The following is a 21,681-nucleotide window of genomic DNA, read 5'->3' on the forward strand; positions in this document are numbered from 1 at the left end:
CTGATTCAGCACTGTAAACAGGTATTCTTTGTCTATGGTAAGATTTCATCCTGCTTTTATTAGCAACACAGTTGTTGAGACTGCTCTCAGGCACTCAGGCCATCCTTGATGTGCTGTGTCCAGTTGCTTGGAGAAACAGGCTACTGCCTCTGCTATGTGCAGGGTCGCCAACCAGCAGACCAGGCTGCCCAGAGCCACACCCAGCCTGGCCTTGTATGCCTCCAGGGATGGGGCATGCGCAGCCTCTCTGGGCAACCTGTTCCTGTGTATCACCACCCTCTGTGTGAAAAACTTCCTCCTAATATCTAACCTAAACCTCCCGTCTTAGTTTAAAACTATTCCCCTTTGTTCTTCAGTAAGCAAGCTAGCAAGGTAAAATGCTCTTAAATTGCTTTTGATTGCTCTTAGAACTACTAGTATATAAGACTTCCCATCAGCTTTCTTAATGAGCAAAATTGGAGGTATTGTACTTAAGAGTCACATTCCCTTAATAAACCATGTTGAGAATTTTTGTATGAGAGGTACCAACCCCATCTTAGCTTCAAATTTTATAGGACATTGTTTCAGCCTTACCGGTATTGATCCTGGCTATAGGTCTCTTCTTATTGGCTCAGCTCTCTTTGATCTTCCAGGTACCTCCTCTACTTGTACCAAAGGCACCACTGCAGCTTCCACATCAGGTGAAACTCCTTTTTTTTACTGTCTTGGTTTCCTGTAACAATAATACTGTAGTTTGGACAAATTTAGATTCTGGTTTCAGGACTTCTACCTCCCCATCTTTAAATTTTATTTCCGCCTCTAATTTCTCCAACAAATTTTTATGAATTAAGGGCTTTGATGCCCCTGGTAGATACAAAAACTAGTGTGTCACTCATTGTTCCCCAATTTTAAACTTCAAAGGCTTAAAGAAAGGGTAGTTTCTGACATCTCTGTCGCACAAATAACCCTCAAAGTATTGTAGCCTAATTCATGTTTCTTCGTATTTAAAACTGAATAAGTAGTTTCTGTGTCAACCAAACATCCTATTTCAGTTTCATCTTCCCCCAGCTTAATTTTGACCAGAAGCTCTGCTGGGGAAGGTTCCTCTGGTACCCTTCATTTCCTGGTTTCCACACCTAACACGGGGATATCAGGTTTCCTAGATCTCTTCAGATACGGATATTCTTGATTCCAGTGTCCTTCCTCCTTGAGATCCATTACCTCTAAACCCATGCCAGCATTTAGGCCCTCTGGTCTTTGCCAGTATTATATCCTAAATAAAACCCTTATAATAATCTCTGCTACTGCCTGAGCATCCACTTGGATCCTTGTAGTCTTGTGAATCATTTTTTTTTTCCTGTACTATCAAACACATGCATGATAAGTTCTATATCTTTTCAATCCAGATCTTGTGTTTTCAAAAGCAACCAATTTGGGATCATCCCAATACCTGCCAGCAGCTGCTCTCCAAGTGCTTAAATCTGTAGCTACAGATTTACAATATGGCTGGAGGATGAGGATGACCAAGCTGAAGCAAACACAGTACTTGATAACGCCAGATAATAAACTCATTTTAATTAATACTTTTTGTATATTAGGAACAGACTTAAGTTTAGAGAAAGAAGAACAAGGCATTTGAGCATAGTGATCCCTTGGAATTGCAGGAAAATGGGCCCAGTCTTTTTCTTACAGTTCAACCAAAACTTGTTTCTAAAGAGAGCAGGTTTAAAGACTTATCCATAAAACCTTTGTATTCAGTTCTGATTTAAGGGTCTGTCTTAGTTTCAGTACATATGGAATTGTTTTCTTCAGTGTCTAGTATAATGCTATGTTTTAGTTCTAGGAGAAAAAACATTTCTATTTGAGTGGAAATTTTTCCAACATCTTTGCTGCTCAGGGGAGGAGGTAAAAGAGAACAGATAGGGGGGGAAAAGTGATTTTAGTTTGCTTTTATTACACTACATTACCAGAATTACATTAATCTCTCTGTGCTTAGTTTGCTTTGTCCTTGACAATAACTGGTGAGTGATCTCCTTGTCCTTACCTCAGTCTTTGAGCCTTTTTTCATCACATTTTCTCCCCCAGTTCTGTTGAGGAGGGGGAATGAGAGAGTGGCGTGGTGGAGCTGAGCTAGCCATTGTTGTGAAACCACTGTGCATCCACCCTGCCCCAAAAATTTCTTGTTTAGTCTGCATAACTGAGACTGAGAATACTTTGGGAATATCCTGTGGCAAATTCTTTTTTGGGGAACACAAAAAAGGTATAAGTGACATTGGGGGAAGTGTTTCGAGTCTTTCCTCTGGAGATCAATCTTAATAATTTGAAAAGAGTTTGGGTACTTGATCTCTGTTAAGGGCTTGAACCAGGAGGTAGAAACATTGTTCTGATTTTTCTCTGCTATGGTTAATTTTGATTTCAGAGGCTGTCAAGAGTGGTTGGTGTTGATAATAATCACTGCTCGGTTCACTACATACGGACAAGCCATAGAGCAAGCCAGAAGAACAGCAGAACATGAACAGTGCGAAGTTCAACTTCAGCTCATCTTTCGGATATGCCAGTCCGATCCCAAACTCCAACAAACCTTTCGAATGTGCCAATCAGATCCCAAAGTTGGATAGTAACAAACCACCTTCCTTACCAGTACCTGCAGTTTTTGGGATGCCTCCACCACCGCCAACAGGCTGTAGCAATAAGATGGCTTTCAGTTTTCGACAAGTGACTGACAGAAAGCCTGAGCATGAGCAGGAGGTGTCCAAGAAGCTGAATGACAGTGAAGAGGACGAGGACAAGGTAAGGCGGGTGGCAGGGAAAGGCACAGATACTCTCCAAACTCACCCCTGTGTTTTACGTTGCAACTCAAAATGAATTCCTCTGTCTCGTTGGGGACTTGTTAGGTCAAAGTAGAGGAGAATTTTTAGCATCAGTGTCAAGAAGTCATTTGCGTAGCTTGGAAGATGTGTGCCTACCGTTAATCTTCTGGCATAAAAACTGCTCATGTGATAAACAGCATGGCAGCAGCCTAGTAGCCAGTGTAATCTGTAATAAATATCTTATTCATTAGGAACAATTAGCAAACACCATTAAATGGGAATCCTAAAATCTAAGATATTTTTTAACTTTCTGTTTTTACTTTACTTACTGTTACCTTCAACACAAACATAAAGAAATATTACTAATAATTTATGTTGTATATTTTAACACTGAGAGAGATTATCATAGAATCATTAACGTTGGAAAAGACCTCTGAGATCATCCAGCCCAACCATCCACCTACACCAACGTTGCCCACCAAGCCATGTGCCTAAGTACTACATCTCTACTCTTTCCTTAAACCCTTCCAGAGACAGTGACTCCACCACCTCCCTGAGGAGTCTATGCCAATGCCTCACCATGAGAAGAAATATTTCCTAACATCCAATCTAACCCTCCCTTGGTGAGGCCATTCCCTCTCATTCTATCACTATTACCCGGGAGTAGAGGCCGGGCCCCACCTTACCCCACCCTTCTTTCAGGTGGCTGTAATGAGAAATAAGGTCTCCCCTGAGCCTCTTCTTCCCCAGACTTAACAATCCCAGTTCCCTCAGCTGCTCCTCACAAGGTCTGTGCTCCAGACTCCTCACAAGCTTTAAGTCTGTGTTAATGGGGTTTCTTGAGAATGGCTGGGATTTACTAGGCAGAAAACACTGTAATAAAGGTAGTATGGAAGAGTTATCAATTATCAAAATATCAAGGGTTTTAAAACACCTGCTGGCAGATATGTGTACCACCTTTCTTGTCTTGAAAGAAAAAATTACTCTCTTTGATTACATCTGACAGAGATATTTTCAGAGGTGACTCCGACAGAACTGATGCTGGTGGCCAGCTAGGATCTGGCAAAGAAAGATGTGAACTACAGATTTTAGCCACCTATGGAGGTTGGTGGCACTGCCTGTGGCAGGCGGGTTGGAGATTCATGATCCTTGAGGTCCCTTCCAACCCGGGCCATTCTGTGATTCTGTGATTAAGGACACTACAGCAGAATGATTTGGCAATTGATTGTCAGCTAGATCTTCAAACTTCAGAAAAGATCTAATAAACTTTCTGTACCAAATTATCTCATCACTGTGGCCAGTCTCTATTTACATGTGTGTCCTTCCATGCATCTGTATGAGTGAAAGAAAATGACGGTTATTTAAAAAAAAATGTTCAAAGCACATTTAGTGTTGAGATCTCTTTTTACTTTTCATCTTTCAGGACAGCTTAGAAAATCGGCTATTTTTACCAAGGTCGTTCCAGTCACTGAGCCAATCTCAACAGAGTTAATCATAGTTATATCTATCTGTTTATAGCATGAAGGTGCAAGGGTGCACAGTGATATGAAGTACAGACTGGTGCTTGTACATGAGGTTTATTAGAGAATGAAGAGCTGGAAAAGCTGCCTAGAAGATGTTTTGTAATTGTTTTGGGTGGGTGGGTTGTTTTGATATTTATTTTTTGTTTCTGGAATCAGCTTATTTTAAAATTACATGAAATTAATTGTAAGTTTAACTCCAACAGGCAGCAGAACACACCTTGAACAACCAATATGTCAAAAAGATCCGACCTTGCATTGACCTTGTCGACAACCTGAGAATGCTTGGTATAGGAAACGACCTGACGTTGCCTGCAATCGCAGTGATTGGAGACCAGAACTCTGGGAAAAGCTCTGTCCTTGAAGCTTTGTCTGGTGTTGCTCTTCCTAGGGACAGTGGTATGAATTCGCCTTCTCAGATTTTCATCTGAATTAGACACTGGTGAAGTAGAAGGGATTCCCCCCCCTCCCCCCCCCGATGTTTAGGAGTAGATAACATTATGATTGAGGCTATACCTAAATCATGAGACTCCAGAAGCTTTCCCATCTCTGGTTTCCAGTAGAAGAAATGGATGTGCAGGTGGAACACTTCAGTGTCAGTCCAACAGTTTACACAGTCTGGGTGGACAAGGGAGGAGAAATAAGAAGTATGTAATGTAACATACTTACTCCAAGTTGTAGGCAGGCAGAAAGGCAGTAGCATCAGCTAACTCTTTGTATTCCCCAGCAAAATGTACTGATTCCATATGCAAGATTAATTTTGAAATTTGTTTCTGCATTGCTCTTTTTAGATCAAAATTTTCTTACAGAAATCTTTTTTTTGCAGAAAATATACAAAGATATTTGCTTAAAGACATGTGCCTTGAATGTTAGATTGTTCAAAGACTGTACTTACAGCTCAGGACAACTCATTTTCTATGTGTGTGTTCATGTGTATGTACATGTATATCCACACACTCAAGTTCTGTGAGTTCTGTATTGGTTGTACCTGAGCACATTTAGGCTTTCTGTCTGGACCTCAAGTCCAGGAAAAGGGTTGCCTTCATAAGATGTAGGTCCAGTGACCTGCACTGAAGCAGGTCACTCAGAGAAGAACAAATCTCCATTCTTGGAGGCCTGCAAGATAAAACTGTCTGGCCAAGCCATGGTTGACCTCACATAGTACTGCTGACACAGAGAAGGAAGTCAGATGAGAGCCCTTTGGCTCTTCAAACTTTTCTGTGCCTTTCCATGTAGTATTAGGCAACCCTGCACACATCACCCAGTCCATTCACACACTGTCTATTGTGCATAACAACTGTGTCACCTATGTCTTTGGCACTAATAGATGTCATTGCTCGCTGTCCTCTGGAACTCAAACTGAAAAAAATAACCACTCCACCAGAATGGAAGGGGGTACTTCATTACAGCGACATAGAAATACAACTCCAGAATGCCTCAGAGGTGAAGGAAGCAATAAGAAAAGGTAAGTTGTAGCATATTGCCCTTGCTCAATCTCCTTTGAATTCTTTCTCTCCTTTTCTTAGGCTGAGAAACAGTCCTCAGACTAACACATGGGATTATAGCCACCAAGAACTGAATGTAGTGCTTAAGAAGATGAGGCATTGCAAGAAAGTTGTGCTAATTATTGCTTCAGTGAAGAAGATGGTCCATGATATCTGACAAAAGCTCAGGCTGTGTGCTCAGCTGGATGCTATTTGTCTTGTTTGGGAAGTTTGTCAAGCTGTAAGCATGCAAAGCCCTAAGTGGTTCATGATGTCAGCTCAAATGCTCAGAAAATGCATGTGGTGTCTGTGGCTGGAAAGCCTATGATTTTTGAGAAGATTGAAAGATGGCAGAGAGGAGGGCATACAGAGCTTCTGTCAGTTGTTGTGACCACGGCCTCACGCACTGCCGTGTCACAGCTTTACTTTTACAGTATTTCATGCTCTACGAGAAAATATTTTGTTACCCGAAGTGTTGTAAGCACTTGCCCTTAATGTGAAAGTGGTTTTGTTAATTTCCTTGGTTAGGACAGCTCTACAATATTGCTATTCATCATATTCATCATGAGTACTGTGTTCAGTTTTGGGACCCTCACTACAAGAAAGACACTGAGGCCATGGAACGTGTCTAGAGAAAGGCAACAAAGCAGTGAAGGGCCTGGGGCACAAGTCTGATGGGGAGCAGCTGAGAGAACTGGGATTGTTCAGTCTAGAGGAGGCTCAGCGGAGACCTTATTGCTCTCTGCAACCACCTGAAAGGAAGTTGTAGTGAGGTAGGGGTTGGCCATGGCCACTTCTCTCAGGTAACAGTGGGAGGATGAGAGGGAATGGCCTCAAGTTGCACCAGGGAGGTTCAGGTTGGATATTAGAAAATATTTCTTCTCAGAAAGAGTGGTGTGAGGCACTGGAGTTACCATTCCTGGAGATGTTTAAGGTAAGGGTATAGATGTAGTACTTAGGCAGATGGTTTAGGGGGCAATATTGGTATAGGTGAATGGTTGGACTAGATGATCTTAGAGGTCTTCTTCAACTTTAATGATTCTATGGTAATGTTCTTTTATTAATTTTTCAATATAGTTTTCAATATACCCTTCACAAACTGCAAAGAAACTGGTATGATTTGAGTAAGCCAATTACATAGCTGATAAAATCTCTCATGAAAACTATAATGGGGCTTTCTTGCTCCACATGGTGTTGTTGGTTCAATCATTATTGCCGATACACAACCTGGGGAAAAATGGCTTCTCTGTCAACCTCACTGTCAATGTAAGGAGAATATAGAGTAACACCTATTGATCTTTAAAGGCAGCTAAAAATTAATTAGAGTCTACAGAGTACCTTGATGCTGAGAAATAATTTCTGCAGCTGACCAATACTTTATCCTATTGCTTTTGTGATGGTTTATTTATGTGTATTTTGTCTTCATGTATGACAATCCATTAGTATATCCTCTGTAAAATACTGCAGCTTCCACTCCAAAGGGATTTCACATAATAATTTTCGTGGATTTTTGCAGAAATGGATTTACATTAATGGCTGGGTCTGAAAAAAAGCCACGGTGATAGTAGATATTTTTTGAAGTCATTATATTCCCACTTCACCTACACTTCAACACAGTTTGAAGCCTCTATTTATTGCTTTCCTCTTTCCACCTTGCAGCCCAAGATATAGTGGCTGGCACTGATGGTAACATTAGTGAAGAACTAATTTCCCTTGAAATCTGGTCCCCGGACGTCCCAGACCTGACACTAATTGATCTTCCTGGAATTGCCAGAGTGGCCATGGGGAACCAGCCACAAGACAATGGCCAACAGGTAACAGTCAGTTTTATCTGCTACTTACGCAGAGGTTCTCTTCTGTAGCCTATCTTACACGCAAATCTTTGCTGTAGTACTCTGGGGCTTCTGAGCCATTATGAGAGCTACACTAGCAAACAGACAGATCTGTTTTTTGGGAAGGCAGTGCTGGTAGGAACAGTAAGGACCAAGACCTCCTGTCTTTCCTTGTGCAGGAGGGAACTGCCCATGCTGGCATAGGTGAGCCATCCCAGGCACCTGCCAGAGCAGCAGGGAAGAACACAGCTACACTGACCCTGTTTTGCAGATAGATGGTCTCAAACACAGCAATGCCTCCATGCCCATAGGCTGAAACACAGGCTGGAGGATAGATAAATCCCAAACAGGTTGCACCTTCTCAGTATTGTGGAGAAGCTTGGCAAAAGTGAAATGTCTGAGTTCTTGTAAGCTCTTCTAGCGCAAGAAGGCAGGTCAGCGCTTTTACTAGCTCAGTGCTCTGTCATCCTTTGCTGACAGTGTACATGTGAAGGGATCCAACTGTCATTTTTTTCTCATCCCTTACAATATTTCAGCAGGCCCATTCTGAAGTGAACAGTATCTGTGTTAAAGGATATCTGTATGCTTCCCCTGGTGGCCTTTAGAAGAAATGCTGGGCAATGCAAATAAAACTCCAAGAGGTAGGGCCAGCTGTGAGGGTGACGCACTGGAGCTGGCTATGCTGTACTTTACTGGCTATACTATAATCTGGCTTTCATTCCAGAAGTGTGTTACTAGGCATCAGAACTCATTTTTCTTTTGACATTATTTATGAAAATCGTATTTCCCTAAAGAAAGATGTTATCCACAAGAGTTTAAATTTTACTTAGAATCAGATGTTAAATTTTATGTAATTTAAATGATTTTTTCATGACAGATATAACAATAGTCTGTTCTCATTCACATTAAATGTTTGGATTTATCTTTCTGCAGGAAAAGAGGCTACACTATTTTCTTAGCCCATTTCCATGCCATTCTTCAACATTTAATGATATCCACAGTATATGTGACATATCATGTGGTGGCTTGTACCGCTAGGAGTGGTCGCATCCTATATGCAAACATTTGATTTCATTGAACTTCTGTATTATTGTATTGCATTTCAGATCAAAATGCTACTTAAAAAATATATTGGCTGCAAAGAGACGATCATTTTGGTAGTGGTACCATGTAATATGGATATTGCAACAACAGAAGCGCTGAAAATGGCTCAAGAGGTGGACCCCACAGGAAAAAGGACACTTGGTGAGAAATTTCTTAAGCTGAAAGTGTGAATCATTTATTTCCACAAACGTCTGATTTGTGTACTTCATGCTAAATCTTCAAAGTTCTAGTTCAGAGCTACTAAAAGAATAAATAAGCAGACTAAATAAACCCTTTACCAAAGCTGGACGTGATCTACTAGCTCTTAAAATATCTCAGATTTGAGTTTAGCTGGCATTCACAATGTGAATGAAAATCAAAAATCTTAGAGCTAGTGCTGGGAAAGTCTTGCTGCTCTCTGTTGAAAAGGTTTGCAAGGCAAAAGGTGGACTGAGAGTCCAACTGCAGAGCGAGTTTTACAGTGCTTTACACTGCAAAGTTCAGGAGCTGAAAGCTTTCTAGGAAAGAAAACAAAACAAAGTGCAGTTACTGTAAAAAAAAAAAAAAAAAAACAACACTGTAGGGAACATTTCCACTCTTACAGTGAGATGTCCTACTGCACCTCTTCCACCTTCAACTTCTGTGCTTGAATAACTTTCTCTTTGGGTAACTTCACAGGGATCCTCACCAAACCAGATCTGGTGGATAAAGGAACTGAAGAGGCTGTTCTTAAGATAATGCGAAATGAAGTTATCCCACTCAGAAAAGGTTATATGATTGTGAAGTGTCACGGGCAACAGGACATCAACGACAATCTGTCCTTGGCCTCTGCAATCCAGCAAGAGAGACAATTCTTTGAGACTCACAAGCATTTCAGGTACTTCTCACATAAAGGACCTAACCCAAAATACACTGAAATCACTTCAAATCATGTAGCAACAGGATGAAGGGAAATGGCTTTAAACTGGAGGAGGTTGTGGATGCCCCCTCCCTGGAGACATTCAAGGCCAAGCTGGATGGGGCTTTGAGCAATCTGGTCTAGAAGGAGGTGTCCCTGCTATAGGGAGGTTGGAACTGGATGATCTTAAAGGTCCCTTCCAACCCAAACCATTCTATGATTCTCTAAGAGCAACAAAGCTTGCTGGTAAAGGGACTAGAAAGCAAGTGTTATGATGAAAGGCTGAGGGAACTGATGTTATTTAATCTGGAGAAGGCTGAGGGAAGATCTCATCACTCTTTACAACTACCTTGGAAGAATGTTGCAGCAAGGAGGAGGGGATTGGTCTCTTCTCTCTGATTTCAAGTGATAGGATGCTAGGAAAAGGCCTCATGTTGTACAAAGGGAGGTTTAGATTAAATATTAGAAAGATATTTTGGTCAAGCATTGGAGTGAACTGCCCAGGGAAGTGGAGGAGTCTCCATCACTGGAGAAATTTAAGACGTGTGGATGCTGCACTAAAGGATATAGCAATGGGGCTTGGTAGGCAGGTTTACAGTTGGCCTTGATGACCTTGAAGGTCTTTTCCAACCCAGTTGATTCTGTGATTCTAAAAGCAGTTAACCTCAGAAGACCAGAATAGTCCTAAAGAAGACAAGGTAAGCATATGAGCCCTTCCAGTTAAGCACTGAAGTATTTCTATTCACTGGAAAACACCATAAAACTCAGCATAAGAAAACACACTGTCTGTGCTGAAGACACAGGTTTCCCCAGAAGGTGACTTAGCAGCAAATCAATCACTGAGAATAATAGGTGAGAAGTGTTTTGAATTGGCATACTTCCCACAAGCAGAAATAACATAGTAGGTTTTTTTGATGTTTTTGTTTGTTTATTTTCAGCATTCTTCTGGGTGAAAATAAGGCTACTATCCCTCATCTGGCAAATAAGCTTACAAATGATCTTGTGAGATGTATTATTGTAAGTAATGGAGATGTCATGCTAAGAAATATGCATCAGTTACTATCTTAAAAAAAAAAAATCCAACCCTTCTCCCTTTCAGCATCTTTTTTTTTTTCTTTTTATGCATACATAAGGCTTATCCTTTAACCTTAAGCAATCCAAGGACAAGTAGGAATAAGATTTGAAAGGAACGAAAACAGCGATCTGTCCTCAGATTTGCCCTTAATTGAAGGATTGACAATAGGCAACGTATTTCATCTGCTTGTGACTCATAACCCCTGCCTTTTCACGAGCAGCCATGGTGCTTTTTTTGTTTGTGAATATTGTTGATAGGCTGAGTGACAAGTTACTGCCATTAGCTTTCTAAAACATGATCATTTCTACCAATTGAAAATGTCTTCAAAAATCCCAAGCAAGAGCTAATTATTTTACTAGACTAATACAGGCATATTATTTTTATTGTTTTATAGAAATATATCTATAAATAATACATTACTCCATGAAGAGAAAATACTAAAGTACACGGACCTGAAGGAGGAAAAAAATCTGTATTAATGTGAACTTACATAAAAAATAAAGCAACCAAACAGCTAAATTCAATCACGTATTTATTAGGAATGAAAGGATCAGCATACTCCCTACATCATGAGCTGTCATGAGACAACTTTTGGCCCACTGTAGGTGAAGTCTTGCCCTAGACTGCAGCTCCTCTGCCTGCTGGCAGCAGTGTCAACCCCAGCATCTCAGGGAGCCCCCAGCCTTCTCTCTATGATGGTCATATTTCCCCTGTGGTGTTATTCCAGTTGTTCCAGGAGTGATTTTTGGTTTCATTCCAAAATCAGATGTGTTCAGGCTATCTAAGAGTCCTTCTTTCCTGTCTGCCCTCCAGAAAACTTTGCCTGCATTGGAGAACCAAATACATGATGTGCTGCAACAAGCAAAGAAGGAACTACAAAAGTACACACAAAGCACACACAAAACTGACCGTGACAAGATGCTTTTCCTTGCAGGAGTAAGTATCAATATTGCTTCCGTTACAGAGCAGAGCAGACCCTCCTAAAGAAAGCAAGATAACAGGATGGACCAGGGAGATTCTGGAATCTGTCACTGAGGGGTCTTCACAGAATCACAGGATATCCCAAGTTGGAAGAGGCCCACAAGCTCCAGGTTTCACACAGCACAACCTGAAATTCAGATCCTCTGTCTGAGAGCATTGTCCAAATGCTTCCTGAACTCCAGCACTTGGAGCTGTGCCCACTGCCCTGGGCAGCCTGTTTCATGCCCACCACCCTCTGGTGCAGAACCAAGCAACCAAGAGCTAAGAGCATGACAGATGTAAGGAAATAATGCCTTCAGTCATGTCTGTAATATCAAATGTCTGTGGATTTAATTAACACCTACAAGTTAGTCTGAAGAAATAAAGCTTCAGTACTTTGTTTTTTTGTTCCTTTTTGATTCATTACAGTTGATCAAAGTGTTTAATGAAGATATCTCTCAGGCAATGCATGGAAAGGAATCCTGGTTTGGAAATGAAATCAGACTGTTTCCAAAAATCCGCAGAGAGTTTCATACATGGGGAGTAAAGCTCCTGGAGAGCTCTGCCAAAGGTAAGCATAGAAAACCATCACTTACACCTGATCTGGGAGATTCCATCCCCTAGCTTTTATATTAAAAGACATCATCATCAATATGTTGTTGCTTAAAAAAAAAAAAGTGAAAAATAAGAATATAGGAGCATTCATCTGCAGTAATGTTGTACTTACACACTGACCCTTAGGGACAGAGACCCAGCTTGTGCAAATCACTGTCCTTACAGAGAGATCAGTGGACTTCTTCCAAAAAAGCAATAAAATAAAGACTGGCTTTGGCAGAGAATTAACTGCTGATTCTCTGAACTATTCCTCTAAATAACAGCAGTAGCCATAATAAAAATAATACTTACATTATAAATTAATTGTTGTTGTCACTAATGTTTTGGCATTTTCATCTTCTTTGTTCTGTTTGGCTCTTGTTTAAGATGTGGGAGAAACAATTCCAAGTCTACAATAACTATAACCCTGTAAAGAGTAGCCCTTTTTGTTTTTGGGGATAACGTAGCAACATTTGCTAGTCAAGCAGTAACTCTTTAATCAAGTTCTTTTAGTCTTTGATGCACATCTTTGTCAACATCTCTAGTGGCTCTAAAACAATAGGTATGAATAGACTGTAGACATATAGTCAACCAGAGGCAAATACTATAGGGAGACAGACAGACAATGCTGTGTGTCATTGTTTCTCATGTACACCTGTCCATGTGTCCTGTTTCTTGGTACACCTGCCCATGGTGTACCAAGCCAATCAACATGACTTCATAGAGGGGGGGAAAAAAAAAAAAAGAGTAAGCTAATTAAGGCACTGAGCAATGAGTGCCAATTTCCTTCTGCAGTAAACGTGTTGCTTTAAAGATGAGTTCTACTGAAGAGCATTTTCTAAGAGACTTCTTTCTTAATCAAAAATTTATGAAGTAACCTACTAGTAAAGCAATGTTATTTTAATATTACAGTTCAAGAAATCATACACAGTAAAGCGTCCAAATATGAAGACCTGTACCATGGACGGGAGTTCCCAGGCTTTATCAGCTACTGGACATTCGAGGACATTATAAAAGAGCAAATTTCAAAGCTGGAGGAGCCAGCTGTTGTAATGCTGAACAGAGTGATCTGTACGTCTCACAGGCCACACAAGGCCACTGCATGGGTGACACTGGTGTGCCTGGTAATTTTGTGTCCAGAACAAGCCACTGTTATCATTGATGGAGTAAGAGCTCCAGCTGGGTTGCCTTAATGTGGAAGTGAATCCCACTCAAACTGTGAGATTATTCCTTCTCTAGAGCTGAGACCTCAAATCTCTGCATATAACCTTAAGAATTTTTTAGTTACACTTCCCAGTGGCTGGGAATGGGGAATTAGAAAGTAACTATAATACATAATACTGTAAAGAAATAGCATCCTGGAATGCTACTTGGTGCCAGCCAAGATATGGCTGATATTGCCAGGCCCAGTTAATGGGATTCATAAACCAGAACTGGGAATCCAACTTTTTTTGCTAGTTCTTTGCATAAGGATATGTATATTGCACAGTGACTACTCGGGGTGGGGGAAAGGATAACTCATCCCATAAGTAACACCAAAGGAAAAAGTATGTCACAATCATTTCTCTGCCATGTTTGCTTTAGAAAACAGCTACAGCATCTGTGCCAGTCAGGGCCCTGTATTACAGGCACCAGCCCCTCTCCTTGGAGTGGCCACTCTGGGGAGGAGAGGCAGATGTGCCTACGTGGCCAAGTGATGACTCACCTGGTCAAACTGAAAGCACATAGATTGCACATCTAAGAAGTCTCAGGGATATTAAATATCTGATATGGTGAGTGGTCTTTAGTTACTCATGCACACGGGCCTAGAAATCTATATTCCTTTTTGTATGGTCATAAAGGTGTCTTACATCAGGACGGATACCCAGCTATTTCAGCATGAACACAGAGAGACAGTGGTTTTTCCAGGCATCATATTGGCAATAACTTAAAAACCTCATTTTCTTACCTGACTTTGTTTTGTCTGTCTGTTCTTCCCTTAGGTATGGTTGAAGAGAAATTTTTGCAGCTGGCTAACAAGCATTTTGCTAATTTTCAGAACCTAAACAAAGCTGCCAAGGTGAGAGACTAGCCAAAACCTGAGATAATTCAAGAGCAAAACAGAATGATGTTTGTAAATATAGCCACGCTTATGGCACCTATTCCATCTCATTACATGCAACTATGTGATTTCCTGACAGTCTGTGATTTTTATAAATTAAGACATTACAAACAACTGCATGTTTGTAATGGCACTAATGAAAGCACACTCTACCTTTTGGTGCAACGTTGAACGATCTAGAGCATACATTCTCCATTCATTTTGGTCACATTCTTGATGCACACAACATAGTGCAAAGAAAAGCTGGTATGTCTGCCACGAAGAGCTTATTGGTAACTTCAGTTTTAAGTCCTGAAATGTTCTGTTAGCATGTGGGCAGCCTCAGCACAGTGCTTTTGCTTTCTGAAAGGCAAGCCAGTGTTAACTAGGGCAGGCATCACATCATTGATAAAAGGGAGCAGCAGCTAATGAGCAGGCCATTTAACCATGACAGAAGATCCCTTTTGCAGTTTGGAGTGTCCAGGTTTTGGGGTGGAGTTAAACAGCATGGATGTCCTTGAATACTTTTTCTGGGAAAGATCTTTGATGAAGAGGTGAGAGGCATTGTTGCCCTGCCATGAAGCAGAACCCACTCACAGGGCACTGCTTGATGGGAAACTCATAGGCAAATGCAAGTGCAACAACTTTCTGGTGTGTAACTTGCACGGCCAAACCCTACTAAAGTCCCAGAACAACCAAACAGGAACCAAACAAGCTATTTCAGCCAAGCACAGAGGTGCAGTGTCTTCAGGCATAACACAATGAGAGGAAGTGTAGCAGAAATGCTAACTCACGGCCTGAAACAGTAACCTGGTGGGAAGGCAGAGCCAACCTGGGGAGCTCAGGTGCAGTGCACCTGAATGACCATAGGGATGGAGCCAGGATCCACTCCTACCCAGACCTCATTTAGGGGCTGGCAGTGGAGGTAAGTTTATCTTGCTGGAGATCCTTTCCTACTGGAGGACTTCCAAGGTAAGCAGCTTTTCTTCTTTTGTTCCTGCATCCACAGCTTCTGCATTTGGGCTTGTTCTCATTTGTTGCAGACTAGGATTGTGCCACTGTGCTATTATTGCTATACTTTCCATCACATTACAGAAAGGAAGAAAGGAGGAGATTCTGATAGACTCTGAGGGAAAAACAAAAATTTTATTCTGATGTAGGAATGCTAAGTTAGCATTTTAGGAGACCTTGTGGATGAAAGAGAGGAACTTATTGTCTCTGCAGGCAAATGGAAGCACCAAAAAGGGGAAAAAATATCATGTTATTTTTAAAAAGATGCTAGATTTCTATGGGTTAGATGGGGTTGGTTTGATGACAACAGGTAAGATATTGTACTTTTGAGAATGGTGGGAGGGGAAATGGAACTCACATCAGTACTGCTGCTACTGCCTACTTCAAGGAGATTCAGCTGAAATGCATGCAAAAGCAATCAAAAACAGAGCAGGTGCAAAAAAACTGAGGGCAGGCTGAACTCATCACTGGCAGTTGTTGCTTGTTCCCACCAATCTTGGGACTTTCCTTCAGGATACAAGCACTAGGTTTCAACTTGATTTGACATGATCCCACTTGTTTCTCATGAGGGGGCCAAACACCACATTTTCCTGCTCTTTCATGGGAAAGGAACCTGAAGCTAAAACATCAAAGTATGCACCAAGGGTCAACCTGGGATTAGCAAGTGCTGCTACTAGCAAGTTGCAAGTGCAACTACATCCACTTCACCTTCCTGAGGGATGTTGTTAACTATCTCAGAACTTGTTCTTTTCTTTTCCAGGCCAGAATTGGTTGCATTAGAGACAGACAAGCAACGACTGGGAAAAATTTCATCCTGACTCAATTTAAAATGGAGAGAATTGTATACTGCCAGGATAACATTTACACAGATGATTTAAAAGCTGCCAGGGCAGAAAGCATCAACAAAAATACAAAAATCAAAGACCTTGATCCTGGAATTGCTTCAAGCAAAGGTCCCAGCTTTGTCCTGGAAATGGTTTCTCACACAAAGGCCTATTTCACTGTAAGTTTGCAGGCTACAATGCAGTATAGTATTGCCCTTTGGCTGGCTTCTTCTATAGGAACAAGAGCTAGAGGGATGGAAGGACTGTTACTTACCTGACTTGGGGGAGAGGTAAGCAAGGGGAAGAACCCTTAGCCCTGTAATGAGAAATTAATGATATCTGGATGATGGCAAGCCCTATTGCTCCAGTAAAAGAGCTGTCAGATTCTAAACTCAGAGGGCAGGAGGAGTTGTAGTCAAATAACTGGTTAAAATGGATTTGGCTCTCTGTAGAGATCACAGAATCACAGAATTGTAGGGGTTGGAAGGGACCTCTAGAGATCATTGAGACCAACCCCCCTGCCAAAGCAGGTTCCCTACACCAGGTCGCACAGGTAGGCGTCCAGGCGAGACTTGAATATCTCCAGAGAAGGAGACTCCACAACCTCCCTGGGCAGCCTGTTCCAGTGCTCCGTCACCCTCACCACAAAGAAGTTCTTACGCACATTCGTGCGGAACTTCCTATGCTGCAGCTTATGTCCGTTTCCCCTCGTCCTGTCTCCACGTACCACTGAAAAGAGACTGGCCTCACCGCTATGGCCGCCACACCTCAGATATTTATAAACCTGGATCAGGTCCCTTCTCAAGGTCGTCTTTTCTCAAGGCTAAACAGACCCAGTTCACTTAGCCTTTCTTCACAGGGGAGATGCTCCAGGCCCTTCACCATCTTTGTGGCCATCCGCTGGACTCTTTCCAAGAGATCCCTGTCTTTTTTGTACTGGGGAGCCCAGAACTGGACACAGTACTCCAGATGAGGCCTTACCAGGGCAGAGTAGAGGGGGAGGATCACCTCCCTCGACCTGCTGGACACGCTCTTCTTAATGCACCCCAGAATGCCATTGGCCTTTTTGGCCACGAGGGCACACTGCTGGCTCATGGCCAACCTGTCGTCCACCAGGACGCCCAGGTCCCTCTCTGCAGAGCTCCTCTCCAGCAGCTCATCCCCCAGGCTGTATTGATGCATGCAATTATTCCTCCCTAGGTGTAAGACCCTACACTTGCTTTTGTTGAACCTCATGCGGTTTCTTACTGCCCAGCTCTCCAGCCTGTCCAGGTCTCGCTGAATGGCAGCACAGCCTTCAGGCGTGTCAGCCAATCCTCCCAACTTCGTATCATCGGCAAACTTGCTGAGGGTGGCCACTATCCCCTCATCAAGGTCATTGATGAAGATGTTGAACAAGACCGGACCCAGCACAGACCCCTGGGGGACACCACTGGTTACAGGTCTCCAGCCAGACTCTGCACCACCAACGACGACCCTCTGCACTCTGCCAGTCAGCCAGTTCTCAACCCACCTCACTGTCCACTCGTCTATCCCACACTTCCTCAGCTTTGTTATAAGGATGTCGTGGGAGACAGTATCAAATGCCTTTCTAAAATCAAGGTAGATTACATCTACCGCTCTGCCCCCATCCACCCAGCATGTGACAGCATCATAGAAGGCCACCAGGTTGGTCGAGCACGACCTCCTCTTGGTGAACCCATGCTGACTACTCCTGATAACCTCCTTTTCTCCCAGTTGTCTGGAGATGGTATCCAGCACAAGCTGTTCCATCACCTTTCCAGGGACAGAGGTGAGGCTGACAGGCCTATAATTATCCGGATCTTCCTTCTTGCCCCTTTTTGAAGACCGGAGTGACATTGGCTATCCTCCAGTCTTCAGGGACCTCCCCTGATCAGAGTGGCTATGCCACATCGCTTACAGCTCAGAAGTTAAGTGGAGACAGATGGGATACTTTAACAAAAGATCATTTTAGAACAAGAGAGCCAAGGGAATGCACAGTATGAGAATATGCTTTTGATCTCTGTTTCGTAAACTCCCTCAGTAAGCACCAAGTTAAATATTAATGCACTAACCTAGGTAGTGGTTCACCTTGAATTTCAATAGAAAGGTTTCCGAAACATTGCTGCAACTGAATGTTCAGGCTTCTTCCAGGTTTTTGCACTGAGAAGCTTTCAGGGCACAAAAGACAAAGGCAGAATTGCATAAATTTCTTCCCTTCAGCCTCAGATACTTTCTACTATACAGAATCTTGAAGGATAGTTGTACATTTGTAAATGCCCTAAAAACCCTTTTCAACAGTAACCAAATACCAGGGCATCACAGCTCCTGGAGACTTATGCAACGCCAAATACATGAGATGAAATTAGATTACAGCTCTTAAGTGTCCATGGTATTTGAAAATGGCACGTCTGATCCCATGTCAACTAAGAAAGGTCAAGATTCTGTGTAGGGTTTAGCTCCATAATAACTGAATACGTAGGCTCAGTAAGCACCCTGCTGACTCTGCTGAATTGCTCCATTTTGACTAGATCTCTGCAAACGAGAAAGGAAAACTAAATATCTAGTCTTTTTCATTGTCCTTGTAGATGAAAGATTTACAGCTGCTGAGCTAAACCAGTAGCTGAAGCCAGAAAAGACCAAGACTTTGCTGGAGATGGGTGGCCTAGGTCCTTTAGGACCTCCAAACCTCTACCTGGTCTACCTGCTGGCATTTTCAAGTCATATGCCACAAAAAGAAAGGAAGATAAAACTTCTGTTATTTGTAGCCAGACACTCATATTGAAGTGCTCTTCTAGTCGCAGAATAATTCTTATCAAGGTTAGCACAGAGAGAGATAAGGTGGGAGTGGCCAGCCTTGGGTTTAGTTCACAGCGGGAAAAAAAAAATAAAACTACAGCTGACAATCCCATAAATCTTAACTTCTGGATTTTTTAGGAACAAAAAGAATTAATGGCATTTTTTTAGATCCAAGAAACACTCAATTCCTTGAATAGCAACTTCATACAGTGTTTTAAAAGTGTGCTGTCACTTTGTCATAGAGTACCTATAGCCCATTTTTTCTTCTTTTAGGAAAGCAAATCTTGACTTCTTTTTTTTTTTCCCTTCCTTATAGGGAGCAAGTAAACGCCTGAGCAATCAGATTCCTCTGATCATCCTCTCTACCGTCCTTCGTGACTTTGGAGATTATTTGCAGATCTCAATGTTGCATCTCTTGCAAGAAAAAGAAGAATTAAACCATTTGCTCCAGGAAGATCAGGAAGCTGCTAACCAGCGGAAGTTAGTAACCAGCCAGATTAGTCGCCTCAACAAAGCCTACCAGTACATAGTAGACTTTAAGTCTCTATAGATTTCTTCATCTTTCAGAAGTATTTTTCTGCTTTTGCTTTCTAGCATTAATGAGGAACTAAGCAAAATCCCCCAAAGCCTAATATTAGCAGCAACCTTTAATACCGGGTTCTAGATTTTTCTAATGATTTAGTGGCCTAGTTCTGTCTTATTTTCCATAGTCTGATATGCCTACCCTTGTCTAAGCTCCACTGCAGTGGTTGTGATAAAATGTTATTCCACTTTGCAACATTCATTATAAACTTTGTATTCCATACAACACTAAAATAATTGTTTTAAAAGCTTGAGCTCTGAGGTGGGTGGTTTTGGTTTGTTTAAAGGATGGGGAGCCTTCAGCTGTGGAACCCAAAAACTGTAAAAATCCAATCACGTAACTTTCCTAGATCAAGTTTACTGCACAACCCCAGTGGTCCCTCTGCTTCTTTCTGTGATTTTGCTATGGTTGTTGCATTGCCTTGTGTAAGAGGTGCTCGTGCAACATGTTATCACTGGTAAGTCCCATTTCTGCAGATAGAGATGGTGCTCACAGCCTGCCTGAAACAGTTCCAGCCTAAAGGGAAATAAGTACAGCTGATAGGTATACCTACAGGATGATGTTAGGATACGTTTTTCTTCTTTCTCTGACTTATATGGTTATGGTTAGAAAACCAAGATGTTTTTCTATTGGGTGCCTGGAACTCTGCCTGAGATTTTGTGGTTGATGGTAGATTTACCAGACCACTGGATTGGGTTGTCTGTAACAGATTAATCCACAAGACACTGAACACTGAAAAGATGCTTCAGCATATGGCATGCTACCTGATATCTCCTCCTTCTCAGGCTGAGGAGAACCCTTCCAAAAGTTGTATTTCATTTCATGGAAGGCAATGCAAAACTTATCACCACATATTGTAATTGTGACATCTTTCAAAGGGAGATTTTAACAGGCAAAACTATACTTTGTGCAATGAGTGAGGGCTGGATGCATTCTGCTAAAAAAATATGTGCCTATTCCAGTTTGTCATGCAGCAGTTCCCAAAGTTACAAGAGAAGCCTTCTTTTTGTGACATGGCAGCAACAGGTGGATGACTTCTGCAGCACAGAACTCAACTCATTGGAGCATGCAGCATTTGTAACCCTGTTAAGCACTACCAACAGTTTTCCACATCTGCTGCTGCTACTGACTTGCAGCACTGCAGCTCAAAAGCCCTATAAAAATCTGATACTATAACACTGAAACATTTGATTTCTATTTTGAATGTGCTTTAAACTTATCAACTACTTCATGGTATCCCCTAAGGGGCGCATGACAATCATGTGCTACTGAAAACACCCCTAGAGAAAACAGGCAGGTACACACTGCTTTGGGCAGTGTGAGATATAATAACAAATTAGGGTGCAATTCTCTCATCCCACTGCTTTTCAGTCTAAACTTCCTCATTTAACTCCATCTCATAAACCCAAGTGATTTTGGCAGCCCCCTCCCCTGAAGACATCCAGCATCTCTGAACAGCCAGCTGTTCTCCTGGGTTTACTCAGGAACCTGAAAATCTGGAGTCAAAGAAAACTCTTGGATAACCCTCTTGCTTTTTTTTGTCCTGCTTCTTTTCTTCTTGAATCAGCTTCTCAGAGGATTTCAGATACTGAGTTCAGCATCTGCTTCCAAGACATCCCAAACAAACAAACAAACTACTACAAAGGAAAATTATTTGTAAAAAAAAATATATCTTTTTTATTTGGTGCAGTGTTTCCATGCAAGGTAATTGCATTTCAGTACCAACAAGACTAGCAGTGTCATTTATTTCAAAAAAATTATCCTTCTTAATAAAAGTGACTTGTTATGGCTTTTTGATCCTCTGTCCTATGATTATAAATTATTTTCCAAATCTTAGTCGAAGTGGCACTCTGATATTCATTATATTTTGCTAAAAACATCATGCAGATACCTAAAAGAGAGCTCTAAAGTACTAAAAGCCAAATTTAATAAATGAGGTAGTTCATCTGGTTAGGCAGAAACACAGGCTTGTGTCTCCTCATCCAGAACACCCAGCCCCCAGATGGGCACTGCAGCCAGAGGTCTGCTGCCTGCAGCACACCCCACGGAGCAGCATCACATCCTCTGGATGCACGTGGCAGGGGACCTCGCTGGCAGGCTGCTCAGCTGCCTCCTTCCTGCTGCAGCTCTGGAGCGTTCCTCTCTGTTG

General features: G+C 41.9%; 1 protein-coding gene across 1 annotated transcript; it reads left to right on the forward strand.

The window, feature by feature from the left end:
• The first annotated feature begins 341 nt into the window (after positions 1–341).
• On the forward strand, positions 342–21,522 carry LOC100549041 (interferon-induced GTP-binding protein Mx). The gene is made up of 14 exons (XM_003202961.4): positions 342–680; positions 2,399–2,769; positions 4,516–4,708; positions 5,637–5,774; positions 7,453–7,607; positions 8,732–8,870; positions 9,387–9,585; positions 10,545–10,623; positions 11,495–11,617; positions 12,071–12,212; positions 13,148–13,306; positions 14,218–14,294; positions 16,087–16,329; positions 19,266–21,522. Exons 2-14 carry the CDS (start codon positions 2,491–2,493, stop codon positions 19,497–19,499), a joined length of 2,160 nt encoding a protein of 719 aa, XP_003203009.1. The 5' UTR covers positions 342–680; positions 2,399–2,490; the 3' UTR covers positions 19,500–21,522.
• Positions 21,523–21,681: the final 159 nt, after the last annotated feature.

This window comes from Meleagris gallopavo, chromosome 1 (assembly GCF_000146605.3).
Source record: "Meleagris gallopavo isolate NT-WF06-2002-E0010 breed Aviagen turkey brand Nicholas breeding stock chromosome 1, Turkey_5.1, whole genome shotgun sequence".
NCBI lineage: Eukaryota > Metazoa > Chordata > Aves > Galliformes > Phasianidae > Meleagris > Meleagris gallopavo.